Source organism: Capsicum annuum, chromosome 7 (assembly GCF_002878395.1).
Source record: "Capsicum annuum cultivar UCD-10X-F1 chromosome 7, UCD10Xv1.1, whole genome shotgun sequence".
In the NCBI taxonomy this organism is placed as follows: Eukaryota; Viridiplantae; Streptophyta; class Magnoliopsida; order Solanales; family Solanaceae; genus Capsicum; species Capsicum annuum.
The window spans coordinates 223554361-223571581 of NC_061117.1; the positions used below are offsets into that span (position 1 = coordinate 223554361).

The 17221-nt window shown below is 37.6% G+C and overlaps 3 protein-coding genes across 3 annotated transcripts; 2 read left to right on the plus strand and 1 right to left on the minus strand.

Annotated features, from left to right (window-relative positions):
• Positions 1 to 12: 12 nt before the first annotated feature.
• Positions 13 to 6297, plus strand: LOC107856338 (polyadenylate-binding protein RBP45). The gene is made up of 7 exons (XM_016701342.2): positions 13 to 486; positions 2565 to 3030; positions 5188 to 5243; positions 5319 to 5449; positions 5524 to 5620; positions 5694 to 5858; positions 6012 to 6297. The coding sequence occupies exons 1-7, from the start codon at positions 91 to 93 to the stop codon at positions 6012 to 6014; spliced, it is 1314 nt and encodes a 437-aa protein (XP_016556828.1). The 5' UTR covers positions 13 to 90; the 3' UTR covers positions 6015 to 6297.
• A 2175-nt stretch (positions 6298 to 8472) lies between these two features.
• LOC107856352 (purple acid phosphatase 18) lies at positions 8473 to 12482 on the plus strand. The gene is made up of 5 exons (XM_016701362.2): positions 8473 to 8846; positions 10623 to 11291; positions 11392 to 11580; positions 11654 to 11742; positions 12073 to 12482. The coding sequence occupies exons 1-5, from the start codon at positions 8676 to 8678 to the stop codon at positions 12266 to 12268; spliced, it is 1314 nt and encodes a 437-aa protein (XP_016556848.1). The 5' UTR covers positions 8473 to 8675; the 3' UTR covers positions 12269 to 12482.
• Positions 12483 to 12600: 118 nt separating this feature from the next.
• On the minus strand, positions 12601 to 16593 carry LOC107856353 (CRS2-associated factor 2, mitochondrial). The gene is made up of 5 exons (XM_016701363.2): positions 16008 to 16593; positions 14139 to 14266; positions 13804 to 14029; positions 13562 to 13689; positions 12601 to 13119 (listed from the first exon to the last, which is right to left on the minus strand). Exons 1-5 carry the CDS (start codon positions 16540 to 16542, stop codon positions 13030 to 13032), a joined length of 1107 nt encoding a protein of 368 aa, XP_016556849.1. The 5' UTR covers positions 16543 to 16593; the 3' UTR covers positions 12601 to 13029.
• Positions 16594 to 17221: the final 628 nt, after the last annotated feature.

Consider the following 17221-nt stretch of genomic DNA (forward strand, 5'->3'; position numbering starts at 1 on the left):
AAGGCCCCACGTACACTCTTCTAGGTCCCCTCTCTTTCCGCGAGAACCTTATCTCGCTTCACGGGTACAAACTTTTTTTTCTTCTCTTTTATGCCCCTAGGGTTTCCCCTTTCTTCTTCTTCAACAAAATCCAGCTCAATTTCGCCTGCAAAAATGATGCCACAAAGTGGAATCCCCCAGCCACCAATGGCACCAATGGATCAACATCAACAACAACAACAGTACCAGCAACAACAACCACCACCACAACAGCAATGGATGATGCCACCTCAGCAGCAACAACAACAACAACCGCCACAATTTCAACCTTCGTGGGCGCAGCAACAACAACAGCCATCGCAACAATACGGTGCTGCTATTCCGACGAGTAATCCGAGTCCTAGCTCCATGTCGAATCCGAACGAGGTTCGGTCGCTTTGGATTGGGGATTTGCAGTATTGGATGGATGAGAATTATCTCTCCACTTGCTTTTATCATACCGGCGAGGTAATTTAACCAGCTTTTTCTGCGAATGCTGCTTTTGTTTAATTAAACTAGAAATTAATATAAGGAGGTTAGGTTTATTAGGTTGTTATTGAGCTGGTTAGGAACGTTGATTATTTCTGATATAAGCTTGGTGATGTTGTTTAACTAAAGGAGAAATTAATGTTTGGAGGTTAGGTTTATTAGGTTGTTATTGAGCTGGTTAGGAGCGTTGTTTATTTTTGGTGTAGCTTGGTGATGATGTTTAATTAAAGTAGAAATTAATATTAGGAGGTTAGGTTTATTAGGTTGCTATTGAGCTGGTTAGGAACTGATAGAAGATCAATGGGCTCCACTCCTTTGGGATCGATGCTTCAAGGATCACATCTATGGATCCAAGATTTGGTTGTTTTAGGGGAACAAATACATGTGTGGATGATAGCTTGGAGCGCGGGAGAAGCTACATTTGATGATGTCATCCACGGGAGCATTGAGCCACGACGTGTTTGGAAGATACCGTGGGCTTCGAGATAGCATGGACGCCCATGACATTATTTTGGGCTTTGGGTCGCTTTTGGGCCCAATAGCTTTTAGGGTCACTTTTGGGCCCATTGTGTAATAAAGACCCATGGCATATAAATCTCTAGTTTGCCTTCATTTTAAGGAGAGATTTTAGATGACATATTTGTAGCCTCTTTTGAGAGCCTCTTTCAAGGTGGAATCCTTGTATTGATGATTTGCTTAGAAACGGAGATTGCTTGGTGATTTCGGTTCGCTTGAGGTCACGTAAGAGATAGGTTTAGGTTGTGTATGATATTAAAGGTCAGAAGGTGGAATAAGCTTTTGTATTGTTAATATTACATCTTCATTTGTCTATCTATCAATCTTTACTTTCTTGTAATCGTTTGTCTATATCTAGTGTAATCCATTTGTGTTCTTGTCTTGTAACCGTGTGTTGTTGTTATTGCATCTTGTTCATCAAGCGTTGTTGTTTTTAGTGTGTTTTACTCTTGATATCATTTCCTTTCTTGTTCTTCTTGTGAATCCGAGAGAGGTCATCAAAAGGGGTCCTCGGTTCTTCAAATCGTTGACTATTTTGGTGTATGTTTTTGTGTCTTCCTTGTCGATCTTGTATCAGGAACGTTGCTTAGTTCTGATAAAGCCTGGTGATGTTGTTTACTTAAAGGAGAAATTGATATTAGGAGGTTCGGTTTATTAGGTTTGATAAAGAAATGGACCTTGGGCCTAATTCAACCTCAAAAGCTAGCTCATGAGGGGAGGATTGCCCAAGACCGTATAAGGAGACCAAAGACCCTTTAACCCACCGACGTGGGACTCCAACACCCCCCGCACGCTCAGGGCTGGACATCTGGAGCGTGGACAATGTAAGACGGGGGGCCCAACATCGGAAACAATGAACTGGGTGCGCCTGACTCTGATACCATGATAAAGAAATGGACCTTGGGCTTAACTCAACCTCAAAAGCTAGCTCATGAGGGGAGGATTGCCCAAGACCATATAAGGAGACCAAGGACCCTTTTAACCCACCGATGTGGGACTCCAACAATTAGGTTGTTATTGAGCTGGTTAGGAACGTTGCTTATTTCTAATATAGCCTGGTGATGTTGTTTACTTAAAGAAGAAATTGATATTAGGTCGTTCGGTTTCTTAGGTTGTTATTGAGCTGGTTAGGAACATTGCTTATTTCTGATATAGCTTGGTGGTGCTGTTGAATTGAAGGAGAAGTTAATATCAGGAGGTTAGGTTTATTAGGTTGTTAGAGCTGGTTAGGTAAATTGATTGTTTCGGATATAGGTTGGGGTTGTTGTTTAATCGAAGGAGAAATTAATGTTAGTAAGTTTGGTTTCTTAATTTTAGAGGACAATTGTTAATTAAAGGCGAAATTAATATTAGGAAATATGGTTTCTTTGGTGGTTATTAAACGAAAAATTGGAGGTGAATTTAGAAGATGTATTGAAGGGTTCAAAAGTTTCCTAGAGGAGAGGATGGAAACCAATGTGAAAGCTCAATATTTGCGTTAGTTATACTGGCTCTTATTTTTTAATTTGCTTTATGCGATGGCTTCATTGTTCTTTCTGCAGCTTGTTTCTGCCAAGGTCATCAGGAGCAAGCAAAGTGGCCAGTCTGAAGGTTATGGATTCCTTGAGTTCAGGAGTCATGCTGCTGCAGAAACTGTTTTGCAGACATATAATGGCACCTTGATGCCAAATGTGGAACAGAATTTCCGTATGAACTGGGCATCTCTTGGTGCCGGTGAAAGGAGAGATGATTCACCCGAGTATACAATATTTGTTGGTGATTTGGCTGCTGATGTGACGGATTATGTGCTACAAGAGACATTCAAACCCGTGTATTCATCAGTAAAAGGTGCAAAAGTTGTAACAGATAGGATCACTGGTCGTACTAAAGGATATGGATTTGTCAAGTTTGGTGATGAGAGTGAACAATTACGTGCTATGACCGAAATGAACGGTGTGCTTTGTTCAACTAGGCCCATGAGGATTGGCCCAGCTGCGAACAAGAAACCAGTGGGTACCCTGCAGAAAGGTTTGGCCATACCACCCTTTCATCTGCTATGCTGAAGGCGGACTTTTTCTGTTCCTTTTGTTTGCAATTTGAACTGTACTGTTTGTTGTTTGCATTCCTGATATCTAGCTTCCAATGATGCCATAAATCTCTTGACGTTTTCAGAGTCTATAAGCTGATTGTTCTTTACGCTTTGCGCTTGAAGTATCGGAATCATTAAAATCCTTTTCTTCCAGTACTTAACTTTCTACACGTGGGGCCATTAATTGTTTCAAAATGTGCACAAACTTATAAAACTCGTGTTTTCTCAAAGCAGGAAACAGAGAGGCTCTCATATGGGGGCCTGGAACTGATTTCAGCTGAAATGATTCCACTTTAGTGCGTGGCCTCATTTTAGGTCAGTTTATTTGTTTATGTCACGCATCCTTACTTCGTATTCTTGTGGCATTTTTATGCTACATTCAGTTAATTTCCAGTTCCTGAATTACTATTACGAGCCATAGTAAATTATTTCCATTTTTAAATTTCCTTCCTTCATTTTACCAGTTTATTTAATTCCTCAGTTGGCCTTGTGTTATTTCAGTTAGGATCTATCTCGCACACCTTTAAATAATGCTGCAGCAAGCTGTTTCCATTCATTTCCTTACAATTCTTTTCCTTCCTTTGCGTGTCACGTTCACAGTGGTCTGTTTTAATGGTGTTTGCTGCTACTACTGGGAAATCAACATCATCTATCAACACCTTTTCTTTCGTTAGTCAAAGTACTGTAAAATTGATCAATCTTGTAGGAGATGCAAAAATGGTTATATCACTAGTTTTGTTCCATATGGTGGGACTGCTTTGGTTAATAATTTGAGGTGATTCTATCATTTCAGTTTTAATACATTTTTTTGAGAAAATTTGAGTTTTAATACATTTGTCGAGAAGTATTCTTTCGATTCCAATTACTGTCCTTTTTTTGGTCGGATTGTTCAATTAGTCATCTGTATACAATACTTAGCATAAAAGATCTGCAAGCTATAATTTTGTGTTTCCAAAATACTAAAATTCTGAAGACAATCGATGCGAAGTGCAGCCGACAAGGAGTTGGAGTTATAAACTTGTGGATCAAATTGGTTGTTCAGTACACATGTGGCTTACGCTATGTTAGCGTAAGGTATCAATGCTAGTACCAGCAAGTGGCATAATGTGGGATTGTTGGTCTTTACTGAAATGCTTAAAAATAATATATTAACTTCAGAGGGGTTTCCATCTTCAATCCTTGTTTGCGATTGTGATATCTGCATTGTAAATTCAAAATTTGATGGGCAATATAACATAGTTCAAGTTGAATAACATAGTTCAAGTTGAAAGCACCCTCCACCTCCAACGGCTGTCGGTTCGAGTCTCCAAGTTGCCATATCCCAAAAAAAGTTCAGATACTTTTGACATCATTTTGGTCTGTTATTTTTGAAATTGTTTTGATATTTCAAAACAAATCATGTGAATCTGTCCTCTATTTATACTTGTATGAGTGTCTTATAGATGGACAGCAGTTATCAATACATGATGGAAGGCTGAGGAGCAAAACATTGATACTTTTCATAGAATACCATAACATTTATTTTTAATTTAATTGTGATTCATGTGTAAAACTGTTGATATTTATATTGTTGCATTAAAGAATTAGAAGGGGTTGTTGACCGTCTGAGACTCTGAGTCGGTAGTGTTGTTTGTTCAGTGGTTTTACAAACAGTTCTCTAACTCCTTCAGCTTATGTTAAGAAGGGTGCATGCCACAAACCTAGGACTTCTAATCCACGACTTTCAAAGGGTGTGCGCTCACGTGTTGGCTTAACTAGCGCTTATGAATACTTATTTGTTTTGATTTTGTCTTTTCTGTGTTTGAATGCATTCATCTGTTTCCCCTGCTCATGGATTTTCTTTTCCGAGAAGATGTGGAAATGTAAAATGATGGTTATAATGAATTGGAACGTTGTGTTTTGGTTATATTTTCTGTTTTATAAAACCTCACTCTACATGTATATAGCTTAGGTGAATTGATGTGTATTCTGACTTTGTTCTTTTATACTTTTATGTTGCTGACCATTCCTCTCTTCGTGCTGGAGAGTGAATCCTGACTCTAGATGCTCGGACTTTTTGATGACTGCATTTCTACTCACATCTTTTACCATTGCAGCTACCTATCAAAGTCCTCAAGCTACTCAAGGCGAAAGTGACCCAAATAATACAACTGTGGGTAGCTCGTTTTGATGTGAGGTTTATTTTTTTAGTATATGCACTTCTAACTGTTCATATTCAAATGTACAGATATTTGTTGGTGGTTTGGATCCTAGTGTCGCAGAAGAACATTTGCGGCAAGTGTTCTCCCCATACGGTGAATTGGTTCACGTGAAGATAGTGGCTGGAAAGCGCTGTGGCTTTGTTCAGTTTGGCAGTAGGTAATATCTGATGATTTTAACGTAGATTTCTTGTCCATGTTCCTTTCTCATGTTCTATCACACGGCATTTGCAGAGCTTCTGCTGAGCAGGCTTTATCAAGCTTGAATGGCACACAATTGGGAGGACAAAGCATTCGGCTTTCATGGGGGCGTAGCCCTTCTAACAAACAGGTTTGTGGCTTATCTTTGCAGTATCTAACTTTGGTATATCCGCTACTGTGCTTACTCTGATTTTTCTATGTAGTCCGACCAGACTCAATGGGGTGCTGGTGGCGGTGTTGGTGCTGGTGCATATTATGGATATGGCCAAGGATACGAGGCTTATGGAGGATATGCTCCTCCTGCTCAGGACCCTAATATGTATTACGGGAATTACCCAGGATATACAAATTATCAGCAGCCACAGCAGGTATGACAAATCTGGCCTTGGAAGGTCTCTTGGGCTTGCCTGCCATGAGTTTGACCTTTTCGCTTTCTAGTTAGCCTAGGAGTTCATTGGCACTTTCCTATGACTATATGTATTTTTTCATCGGTATTTTCTCGTCGTTTTCTTCATTTGCAGTGATATTGCTTATTTTTCAAGGAGGCAAAGAAGTAGATGGTGTTCAAGTTTCCAGTGTTTCGGCTGATCTTTCCAGTCGCACGACTGGTTGTACAATGATTTGATAAACTGAGTGATCGTGTGAGTTTTTGTGGGATATTTTTTTTTTTTGGGTCTGTAACTTGAGTTTGCTACAACGTAGTTGTACGTGTACTGCTGAAACATAACGAGCAGTATCTCTGCCTATGTGTAGACTTGTCTTGTTGTTTTACTGTTTCTGATTTGCAGTTTTTGATTGCTTGGTTTAGTGTACCCCTTTATTCATGTTAGACGTGGTCTGCAGATTTAATTGAGAGCGGCGTTTGAGTTAAAGCAGCATCTAGTGAATGGATGCTTGCAATTGACAAAATAAAGATGGTAGAGTTGCTATATTTTAGTCTGAGGTGTGTGGAGTACCTCTGCACTAATTTTGTGTGGGGTCTTATTTTACTCTTACAGGACGTGGGATGAAATCATTATTTATTTGTTTTTTCAAGTATTGAATTATGCATCAGACTCCTAATTTTTAAAATTAAGATCAAAGGTGTTTTTCTTTGGTGCAACACGTGATTGTTACTTGAAAAACACAAGCCAATGTACAAATCCAAAATTTCAAAATTTGAAAAACACAAGCCAATGTACATATCCAAAATTTCAAACCTCTTAACAGGATAAAGGTACCAAGTTGAGCAAAGGTTATCTTTCCTGTGCAATAGGCAAGACACATATCCACTGAATTTTTATTTCCTTGATCCTTTCTAATAATACGTAATTTTTAAAATTTATATGACATACTTTGACCCTTTGCCACCAAATAGGTTTGAGTGAGAATTGTAGACTGTACGCATATTAGTTGTGAAGAGCTGATTTTGAAAGACCAAAGTGATATTGGTCGTGTGTTTTGATCCTATATCAAAACTCTAGCTTTAAATATATGGCTGTAAATTTTTAGGACTTGTGTACTTAATATTTGTAGGATGCTTTTCATGAGAGTAAGTTAAACATCTAAAATTAATTTTTTCTTTTATTAATGAGAGTAAATCCAAAAAGAAATACGAAGAGTGTGAAAGCAAAAAGGAAAAAAGCTGGAGATAAAGGGAAATCTAGGTGTGAAGCAAACAAAAAAGCGCGGTAATTAGGGAAATGAAAAAGCAAAAAGGAAAGAAAAAAAGACCAATGATTCGGGGGGACTGTGCACCCGATGCCGCGACTTACTAGTCAATTAAGGGGTTACGAATTAGGGGCGAATTTAGATATAAATATTTAACATTCCGTTATTCATTAAATTTGATATAATCATATAAGAAATGATTAAAGATGGATATACACCCTCTGTCTTAATTTATGTGATATATTTTTCTTTTTTTGTTCTCTCCAAAAAAATATCATATTTTTTATTGGGAAAAACTCAAATATGTCATTGAACTATTAGAAATACTTATTTATGCCAACAGTTAAAAGTTTGGCTCATTCATATCCTCGCCGTTATAAAATCGGCTTATCTATATCATTAATTTTTAACGGTGATTTTCAAAAATAGCTTTGTCAAGTGGCCTTTTACTAAAGGTCTACGTCATTAATTAAAATAAGGAAAAAGGCTCAAATATGCCATTGAACTATCAGAAATGACTCATTTATGCTATCAGTTAAAAGTTGAGCTCATTCATGTCATCGCCATTATAAAATCAGTTCACCCATGTCATTACTTTTTAATGGTGGCTTTTCAAAAACTATTTTCTATATGGCATTTTATTAGAAGTCCACGACATTAATTAAAATAAGCAACAAGGCTCAAATATGTCATTGAATTATCAGAAATAACTCATTTATATCATCAGTTAAAAGTTTGGCCTATTCATGCCATCACTGTTATAAAATCAACCTACCCATGCCATTACTTTTTAATGATGAATTTTTAAATAACTTTACCACGTGGTCTTTATTCATTAAATTCGATACAAATTTGATATAATTATATAAGAAATGGTTAAAAATAAATATACATCCTCTGTCTCAATTTATGTGACATTTTTCTTTTTTTATTCGCTCCAAAAAAATGCCATATTTTTTATTTCACAACTATTTAATAACATTATCTCTATTTTATCCTTACTGAATTTCACTAAATAAAAAAAGCACCTAAAAAGTAAATATTAAAGTGATTTTAGGAAGGATAATTTTGTAAATTTCATGAAGTCATCATTTACTTTTTAAACTTTATATTGGATAAAATAATGACACATAAAATAGGATGAAGGGAGTAAGATGGATAAAAATACCCTTGAAATCAAGAAGATAGCTGAATGCTTCGATTTTTCAAGTCGAATCTTAAATCTTTAGATGTCAAAATATGCTTTCAAACCTTCTCAGCACCCATGATCCTTACATCCTGAGTCCACTCCACCACTTATGAGAGCGGTGAGGCTTCACGTTTAAATTCCAATAGCCAAAAATCAAAAGTAGTATACTATATGTTAATTTCGTTCTATCTACCCAATATGTGTTTGGAATTAATTGAGGTGCAAATAGCTAGCTCGAACACCACAGTTATAAAAATAAAAATAAAAATAAAAAAGCAATGACTAGTGGGACTAAAAGTCTTATTATTAGCCAATTTTCAAAAAAACTTTCATCGAAAAAACAATAATGGAAGTGAAGTTGAAGATACTACTACTACTGCAGTTGATCTCTTTCACAGTCATTTTGTTCATCGTTGCAACAGTTAGAGCTGGAGAAGAAGTAGAATATGTCCGGCCTCCGCCGCGTAAAGCCTTTCGTTTGCCATGGGATCCAAAACTTTCCTCCCAACCTCAACAGGTAGAAGTATTTATACTCACTCGGTTTCAGTTTGTTCGTCTTACTTTCCTTTTTAGTCGTTTTAAAAAAATAATGATCTTCCCTTTTTTGGCAATTGTTTAGTTTCTTAAATTCCGTATCAAAAGTTAAAACGAGAGAGACATTTGAATCAAAGTGAGCATAATTCAAAGATTCAGAATTTTAAGTCAATATAGTTATTACTAGTAAGCAGTGTTTGCTTCGTCTCAATTTACGTGATAGTTCTGGTGAATTAAATTAATTTAATCAAATTTTTGATTTTTCTTTTGTTAATTGTATCTACACGAAGAAGAACTGCAACTTATAGTACTTAAATTTCATATTTTTCTGAATATTTAAATCTTATCTTTTAATATTGAGTTGATCTAATGCAATTTAGTTTAGAATGTTAATCAAATTTACTCTCGATATGTAAACTGTGTGCATAAATTGAGATCAAGGTACAAAGTGACCTATGGAGTAGTAGTAGTTTTTATGAGAACAAGGACAAACCTTTTTTTAATTTTTGTAAAAAATATTGCGGGTTAGGGATTACAAAGTTGGAAATTGAAGGTGAAAGTTTAGATAATCTACTGACTGAGCTGCTAAGATTCTTCACGAGTGTACACTTACTAAAAGAGATACTGTAAATTTTTCAAAAAATTAGTTGCAATGTGTAGATCCGCCTATGTTTATCCGTTCATATTATTGGTGTTCATTTGAAGGGGAGCCTTGGAGTAACTAGTAAAGTTTCTATCATGTGACCAGGAGGTCACCGGTTCAAACAAACCTTTGGCAGAAATGCAAGGTAAGACTGCGTACAATACAACCTTGTGGTGGAGTCCTTCTCCGAATCTTGTGCATAGTGAGAGCTTTAGTGCACCGGACTGCCCTTTTTTTTGGTGGTCATTCCTAGTGATTTTGGCTCAAGAGTGGGAGCTTTAGTGCACCGGGCTGCCCTTTTTTTTTTTGGTGGTCATTCGGATTTTACCTCTACTGCTGCTCAGCCAAAGTATAGGAGTTTCATTTCCTCTTTGTTACAATATGATATGGAATTAAGGGTACTTGGTTTTCTTTTTGATCTGTTAAGGCTTGAACATGTTCAATGCTTTGGTAAAATTTGGTTATTCCTCACTGATTGAAACTCCTCATTTTGCATCCCAATGTGTTAGCCCAAAGACTCGAGCGTCTTTGAGCTCCTGAAGTTACCAACTTTCATCGTGTCTGTATTTTCATACTTCATAGAAAGTAGTGTTGATCTTCTACATGTTGCTTAGCATGACATCAACGTGCAATGTAGTTCAGTTAGCATTAATAACGCTCATACACACCAAAGCTCTTCTTGTTTGGGCATCCATTTTCTTTTTGTCTAAGTTGGCGTTAGGCCCTGTTTAGGACGATGTAAATATTTCCATGGTCATCTCGGTAATGGAATGCAATAATAACGAAGATGGGGGAGGGGTTGGCATGGAGGGTGGTGTAAAGCTGGTAGTTTTCTCACAATGGAATGTTGTATTTCTCTTGGCACATCCAAACAACATAAAAGAACTAAAATTTCTTGAATTTGTTTTCATTTCGACTAACTTCTCTTTCCCTCTTTAGTTTCTTGATTCAGAGCTCAAACGGAACTTTTGCAACCAATCAAGCATGAAAAACAAAACATTTTACGCCATACCAAATTGGCTTACTGTTATCTCTTCCTTGAGTTACGTGTTTGCTGTTTTGGTGAATAAATGGAGCCTGAATATTTAATCATGTGCATTGATATTGTCATTGCAGGTTCACATCTCATTAGCTGGGGACAAACACATAAGAGTATCATGGATCACATCTGATAAATCTTCTCCTTCGGTTGTTGAATATGGCACATCCACCGGAGAATACAGTTTTAAAGCTCAAGGAGAAAGTACCAAGTACAGTTACCTGTTTTATAGGTCCGGAATGATACACCATACTGTGATTGGACCATTGCAAGACAACACAGTGTACTTCTACAGATGTGGTGGCGAAGATCCGGAGTTCCAGTTCAAAACTCCACCGTCTAAGTTTCCAGTTACTTTTGCCGTGGCAGGTGATTTGGGCCAGACTGGATGGACGAAGTCAACTTTAGACCATATAGACCAATGTAAATATGATGTTCATTTGCTCCCCGGTGACCTTTCTTATGCTGATTATATTCAACATAGGTGGGACACATTTGGTCAACTGGTTCAGCCGCTGGCTAGTGCAAGGCCATGGATGGTGTCGCAAGGGAATCATGAAAAAGAAAACATACCATTCATTGTGGATAAATTTATATCTTACAACTCCAGGTGGAAGATGCCATTTGAGGAGAGTGGATCTACTTCAAATCTCTATTATTCATTTGATGTTGCAGGGGTTCATACGATCATGCTTGGTTCATATACCGACTATGATGAGTACTCTGATCAATACAGATGGCTGAAGGTTAGCTGAGCTCTCATTTAGCCTCTAGTTTTGAAGAGAGTTCACGTACTGACATGTCGTTTTGCTAATGTAAATGCATTTATTGGAAATTCAATTGTAGGCTGATCTTCTAAAAGTTGATCGTAAAAAGACCCCTTGGTTGGTTGTGTTATTCCATGTGCCATGGTATAATAGCAATGAAGCCCATCAAGGTGAAGCTGATGACATGATGTCAACTATGGAGCCTCTGCTGTATGCAGCTGGTGCAGATATAGTGTTTGCTGGGCATGTTCATGCTTATGAGCGCACGGTATGCCTGTCTTGCTAATTTGCTTGTTATTCTTGATCATTGGATCAATAATGCAATTCTTCTTTTACAACAGAATCGAGTTTATAATGGCAAACCTGATCCTTGTGGTGCGATTCACATAACAATTGGTGATGGAGGAAATAAAGAAGGTTTAGCGCGCAAGTAAGTGTTCCCTGTAAAATAAATTTTCTTGCCATTCTGGGCACAAGATCCTTAACATGACAATGGAAGCAAGAACTAGTTAACTCATTAATGGTCTCTGCATCCGGTTTTTGAGTTGGAACATCTTTCTGTATCGCCCATTAGCTCAATAGGTGGGTTCATCATAGTTGAACAACCTTGACAACAATAAGTAACTTCTCACCAAGTAATCAGAATCTCCCTCCAGAAGAAGACCCCTCATCTCCCCCAAGTTTTAGGTGCAATTTTTGGTTGGAAGTAGAGTGAAACTTATTATGACTGAACTTACATGTCATGGCAAATTATTGACAGGTACGAGCAACCCCAACCAGAATGGTCTGTCTTCCGTGAAGCAAGCTTTGGCCATGGTGAACTTGCGATCATTAATTCAACTCATGCTTCTTGGAGTTGGCATAGGAATGATGACGATGAACCAGTGAGGTCCGATCAGGTTTCGATTACCTCATTGATTGGTTCAGGATGCAGCAGCATTGGAGTCATGAACTAAGAAAAATCCTTGAAGCTCTCTTAGTAACAGAAACAAAGTACTTATTGTTGTTATATAAAGTTGATTCAGAAAATATATTAATTAAGGAATATGATAGTAGTCTCTTGCTTTATAGGATTATTACCTACTACTTACCTTCAACTATGCTTGTACTTGACTACCAATAGCATAAGCCACATGAAGGTGACAAAGAAAGCCAAACTATATTCATCAATATTTTCGCATTTGTTATATTTAAACACATCATTCACTGATAAAGAAGCAGTTGAATACTGAATAATCGATAAGTTTGTTGCGCAGATTGAGCGTCAAGAACTTGAAGATGAGAGATCTACATCTAATACAATGCCATAGGAAAGAACTGTTTCAATTACATTGTTTGTTTCACTAAATTACTCTTTAGAAAACATGTTGAATTCCGAAGCTTTAGGGTGAACATTACATGCAACTCGAGTAGCAGTCTAGGATTTCAGAAACTAGTTTTCGCCAGTTGAAAGAGGACTGGTATTGCATTAATAACAATCACTAGTACCTCCTTGCATTTCTTTGGCATCTGTGAGTAAGGTGTGATCTGACCTAATTTAGCACAAGTCAAAAAAACCTATCAACAGAGGAACCCAGGATAATGGCCAGTTCTATAACAAGTTCAAGCAACAGTCGAGAAGCTTCGGCAGATTCATTTGCCAAATGCAGATTGTGAATGCCTTCCTCCGAGATGGAAGCTCAAAATTTCAACACACATCTGTGAGCTTAGGTTCCATTCAGGAGCCGGAGTTCTGTTCATCTTTTTTGCCTCTCCAGAGAATAATCTGCTCATCTTTGAACAAGATAGGAACACATGGCACCAGATCCTGGAATTAATAAATAGAGAAATAGAACTTTCACATTCATCGTGCATTGAAAATAAAAAAGTGGCGGGGGGTGGGGTGAGGTGGGGATGAAGACACATAATATATGAAGTTATTACCCCCTCCCTCCGGGGAGGTTCATGTTAGCTCGTTGCTATTCCTAGATGTTTCCATAGTTAGTGTACCCTTGTCTGAGCTAAAGCATCCACAAAACTAACCGGCAAAAATGCCACAAAGAGGGGAGAAACAAACAAATAAGGTTCAACAGTTGTTTACCTTAATTGTCATAACAAAATGTCGAGGCAAACAGACAATTCCAGAGTTAAGAAGCTTCATTTTTTAAGACCGGAAATGGGCATATAAAAATTTTGTTTCAACATTGCAAAGATATATTGGTTTACACCTGGAAAGAGTTGAAAGCTGATGCAGAATATATTAGTCATACCCGTAATTTAACACCGATTCTTTTGCAGTCACTTGTTCCCACATGGGTACAATCTAATCTAACAACTTCTTCTGTTTCAAACGCTGCTCTGACTTTGTTCACCACATTCACGTACACCCCATTTCTGCCTACGGAGTAACACGTAACAATCAGCAGTTACAGAGGGCAACCTGTTAACTTGTTTCTAGTAAAAAGGAGAAATTAGGAGTTCAACTTGGACTCACAAAACACAAGTTACTCACTGAGTTTCATTAAAGGAGGAGCATTGAGCCCTTTGTTTCTCATTGCCTTTGTTTCTTCAAATGTCAGGCCATCAGCAACATTCTTCACAAGCCTTGGATATATTGGAGCCAAAGGCTTCCACAACATCACAGGAACAGTAGGCCTACTTTTGGGATCATAATTTCGACCACGATATAAGAGTAAAATATTAATATGACGATAGATAACTTTTCCACCTGATTTGTCCTACAATGACACTGTGCGTTGCATCAGAAGCAGAAGTGCTCATTTGTAAAAGGTTAAAAGAAATCAACGTCCAAAAGTATGTGCCAGCACTAACATTTAGATCACAAACCTCGAGATGGGAGCAGACGTTATCCATGTCAAGAGTCGGCACCCCCAAGCACTTAATCCTTACAGCTTCAGCCCTCTTCCAGTAGTTATGGATGTCTTCCAGCATATTGTGAGTAACTCCACCGCGTCCTAATACACAATAACACTATGATAACCATACAAACATCTGAATCAAATTGAATTGAATGCAGCTGTCGTTATACAAAGATGTAAATGAGGATGAAAATTTTGATCTTCAAATACAACTACCAATCATCCGAAGCAGAAGCCATATGTGCGCGAATATCTACTCGGATCAACTGAACCTCAAAAAACCTAAACTAGCCCAATATATATCCTTTGGATTTTTTCCACTTTATTCTTTGATATTCAGAGGATTCATCATAATAATCCAACTATCTTTATGTTGGCTGTCAACTTACTTTCTCGTTTATCTCAGATGAGGCGGGGGTTCATATATACAAGAATATAACCATAACTTCTTGAGGAAGTACACAGTAACAAAGTGTATTCAAAATGCAAACACAAATGACTGTTTTACTTAACAAAGACAATCACATAATTATCACATAAGGCTGACATTTACATTATACAGCCAGACTTCTCTATAACAGTCACTCAATTCAAGAACAATTCATGATATCAACCAAATTTTCTCTGGAACCGATTTTTTATGCTATAAGTATCTTCCTATTACAGTTTCTTTACTTGTAACAATAACCACCATTATCACAATACACTCTTCGTAAAATCACCCCTCTATAACAACTACTCAAATATTAATCTAACAATCATAGTACATAGACCCTATGCACCTACACTACTTGGGGTGCGGAGGCCGGAGAGGCTTGTTGAAACCAATCAATCAACTACGCCACAATATAAACAAGTTTTGGAGATAAATAAACCTTCCTATATCCATTTTTAAATTATTTTTTTCTGGATAATTTTTTACCCCTTCCTAGGAGCTCCCACCCCTTTTGCTCGTGACTCAAACTCACAACCTTAGGGTTGGAAGTGAGCGGTGTTTACCATCCGAGCAACTCCCTCTTATCAATGAACCTTCTTATATCCATTCTGCTCTAATTGTTTTTTGTATAACCGTTGTATCCGGGACAACTTTCTCACACTTCAACTAAATCCACGGGATACCTGCCACCTCCCACCAGCAAGAAATATCAGGTAATTCCGCTCTAATTTTGTCCATTTCATTCCAGCAGTGATACATAAACCGCAATATAAAAACAAACAGAAGAGGCCTAATTCAATTACCCAAATTCATTTGGCGAGAGCAATCATTATGCCGATACTAAATGAACCTTCTTATGTCCATATTGCTCTAATCTTTTTTTAGTAACCCTGGTATCCTGGATTAGCTACACTTGAGCCGAGGGTCTTTCGAAAACAGACTCTCTACCTCACCGAGGTAGTGGTAAGGTCTACTTACACTTTACCCTCCCCAGACCTCACCGAGAAGTATGTTGTTGTTGGTGTCCCGGTCAGCTTTCGCACAACAACAACAACAAACCCAGTGTATTCCCACAAAGTAGAGTCTGGGGAGGGCAAAATGTACGCAGTCCATACCGCCACCTCTGAAGAAGTAGAGAGGTTGTTTCCAATAGACCCCCGGCAAAGAGGGATGCAACACGAGGACTTCCCAGGGGTCACCCATCCTAGTACTACTCTCGCCCAAGTACTCTTAACTTCGAAATTCTGATGGGACCCGATCAGCTTTCGCACATCTCGACTAAATCCACCGAATACCTGCCACCTCCCATTCTGCTCTAATATTGTCCATTTCATTTCAACAGTAACACATAAACTACAACTTTAAAAAAAAAAACAAAAAAAAGGTTCCTAATTCAATTACCCAAATTCATTTGTCGAGAGCAATCATTATGCCGAAACTTCTCAACCAGCTCCGCCGTCTCCTCCTCCGTCAACGGTTCTCCGAGTACCCACCTTCGCTCCTCAGCCACTTTCTCCAAATCCACCGGCTTTACACACGGAGCTGAAATCCCGGTCCATTTTCTATCAATCCGACCCGGACCAAACGGAGAGAACCGGGTCGGTTCACGGAACCCAATTGGCTTAACCGCCGGGTTAGTCTCAGAGTATGAATACCGATAATCAAAAGGCAATTCGGAATTAACAGTAAAGCTCTGGTCTTTTTCATGCTTCTTTTCTTCTTTTTGCTTTTTCTTGGGTTTCTGAGTTCTTAAGGTATTGGAAGCGAGAGAAAATGGAGGGTCGAAGATATCTTCTTCTTGATTTGACTGAGAATGGAACAGAAAACGACGAGACATGTTTGTTACGAATAAGTACGGTGCAATATTGGAGATTTTGGAGAAGAAAGTACCATGTGCTTCACTGGTTGTACATCGCCATGGGAGTAGCTTCATCATTCTCCCCCTGCTACATACAGCTCGCTGCTACTACTGAGCACTAATAATATTTTAACATATATGTAAATTCGTTTATTTTTAATTAATTTTTATTTTTTTAATTAAATTATAGATAATTTTTTATTATATAATTTTTGGATACGTAATGAGCATTTGGATACATTATTTAGAAGTTGATATACATAAATTTGATTATTGAGATACATTTATTTCTGAAATTATTTGATCGACATACATAATATATTAACTAGATTAAAGGAAGATACATAATTAAAACTATGTATTTGAAAATTTATAAATTCATGGATGCATCCGACTGTTTTAAAAAAAAGAAAGAAATTTAGATAATTAATAAATAAAAATAGATATTTTATATAATTTAGTAAAAATAAGTTGTGGTGTTCAGCTTAATTATAAGACACTTTCTAAGTTCTAAAATTTACAAGATTGTGTCGAGGAAATGCTCTAGCACGTCGCATTATCTTTATCTCAGATATATGTGTGTCACATGTATCTGAGAACTAAGATACATACAAAGGTCAAGCTACGTGTATCTTTATTTAAAAAACGCTTGTTGTGTGCATTTGATATACATGCTGCTATAAATATAGGCCAGACAAAATACATGGGATAATTCATCTCGGGATTGTAGTGTTTTTCTCATCCTTTCTTGAGGGTG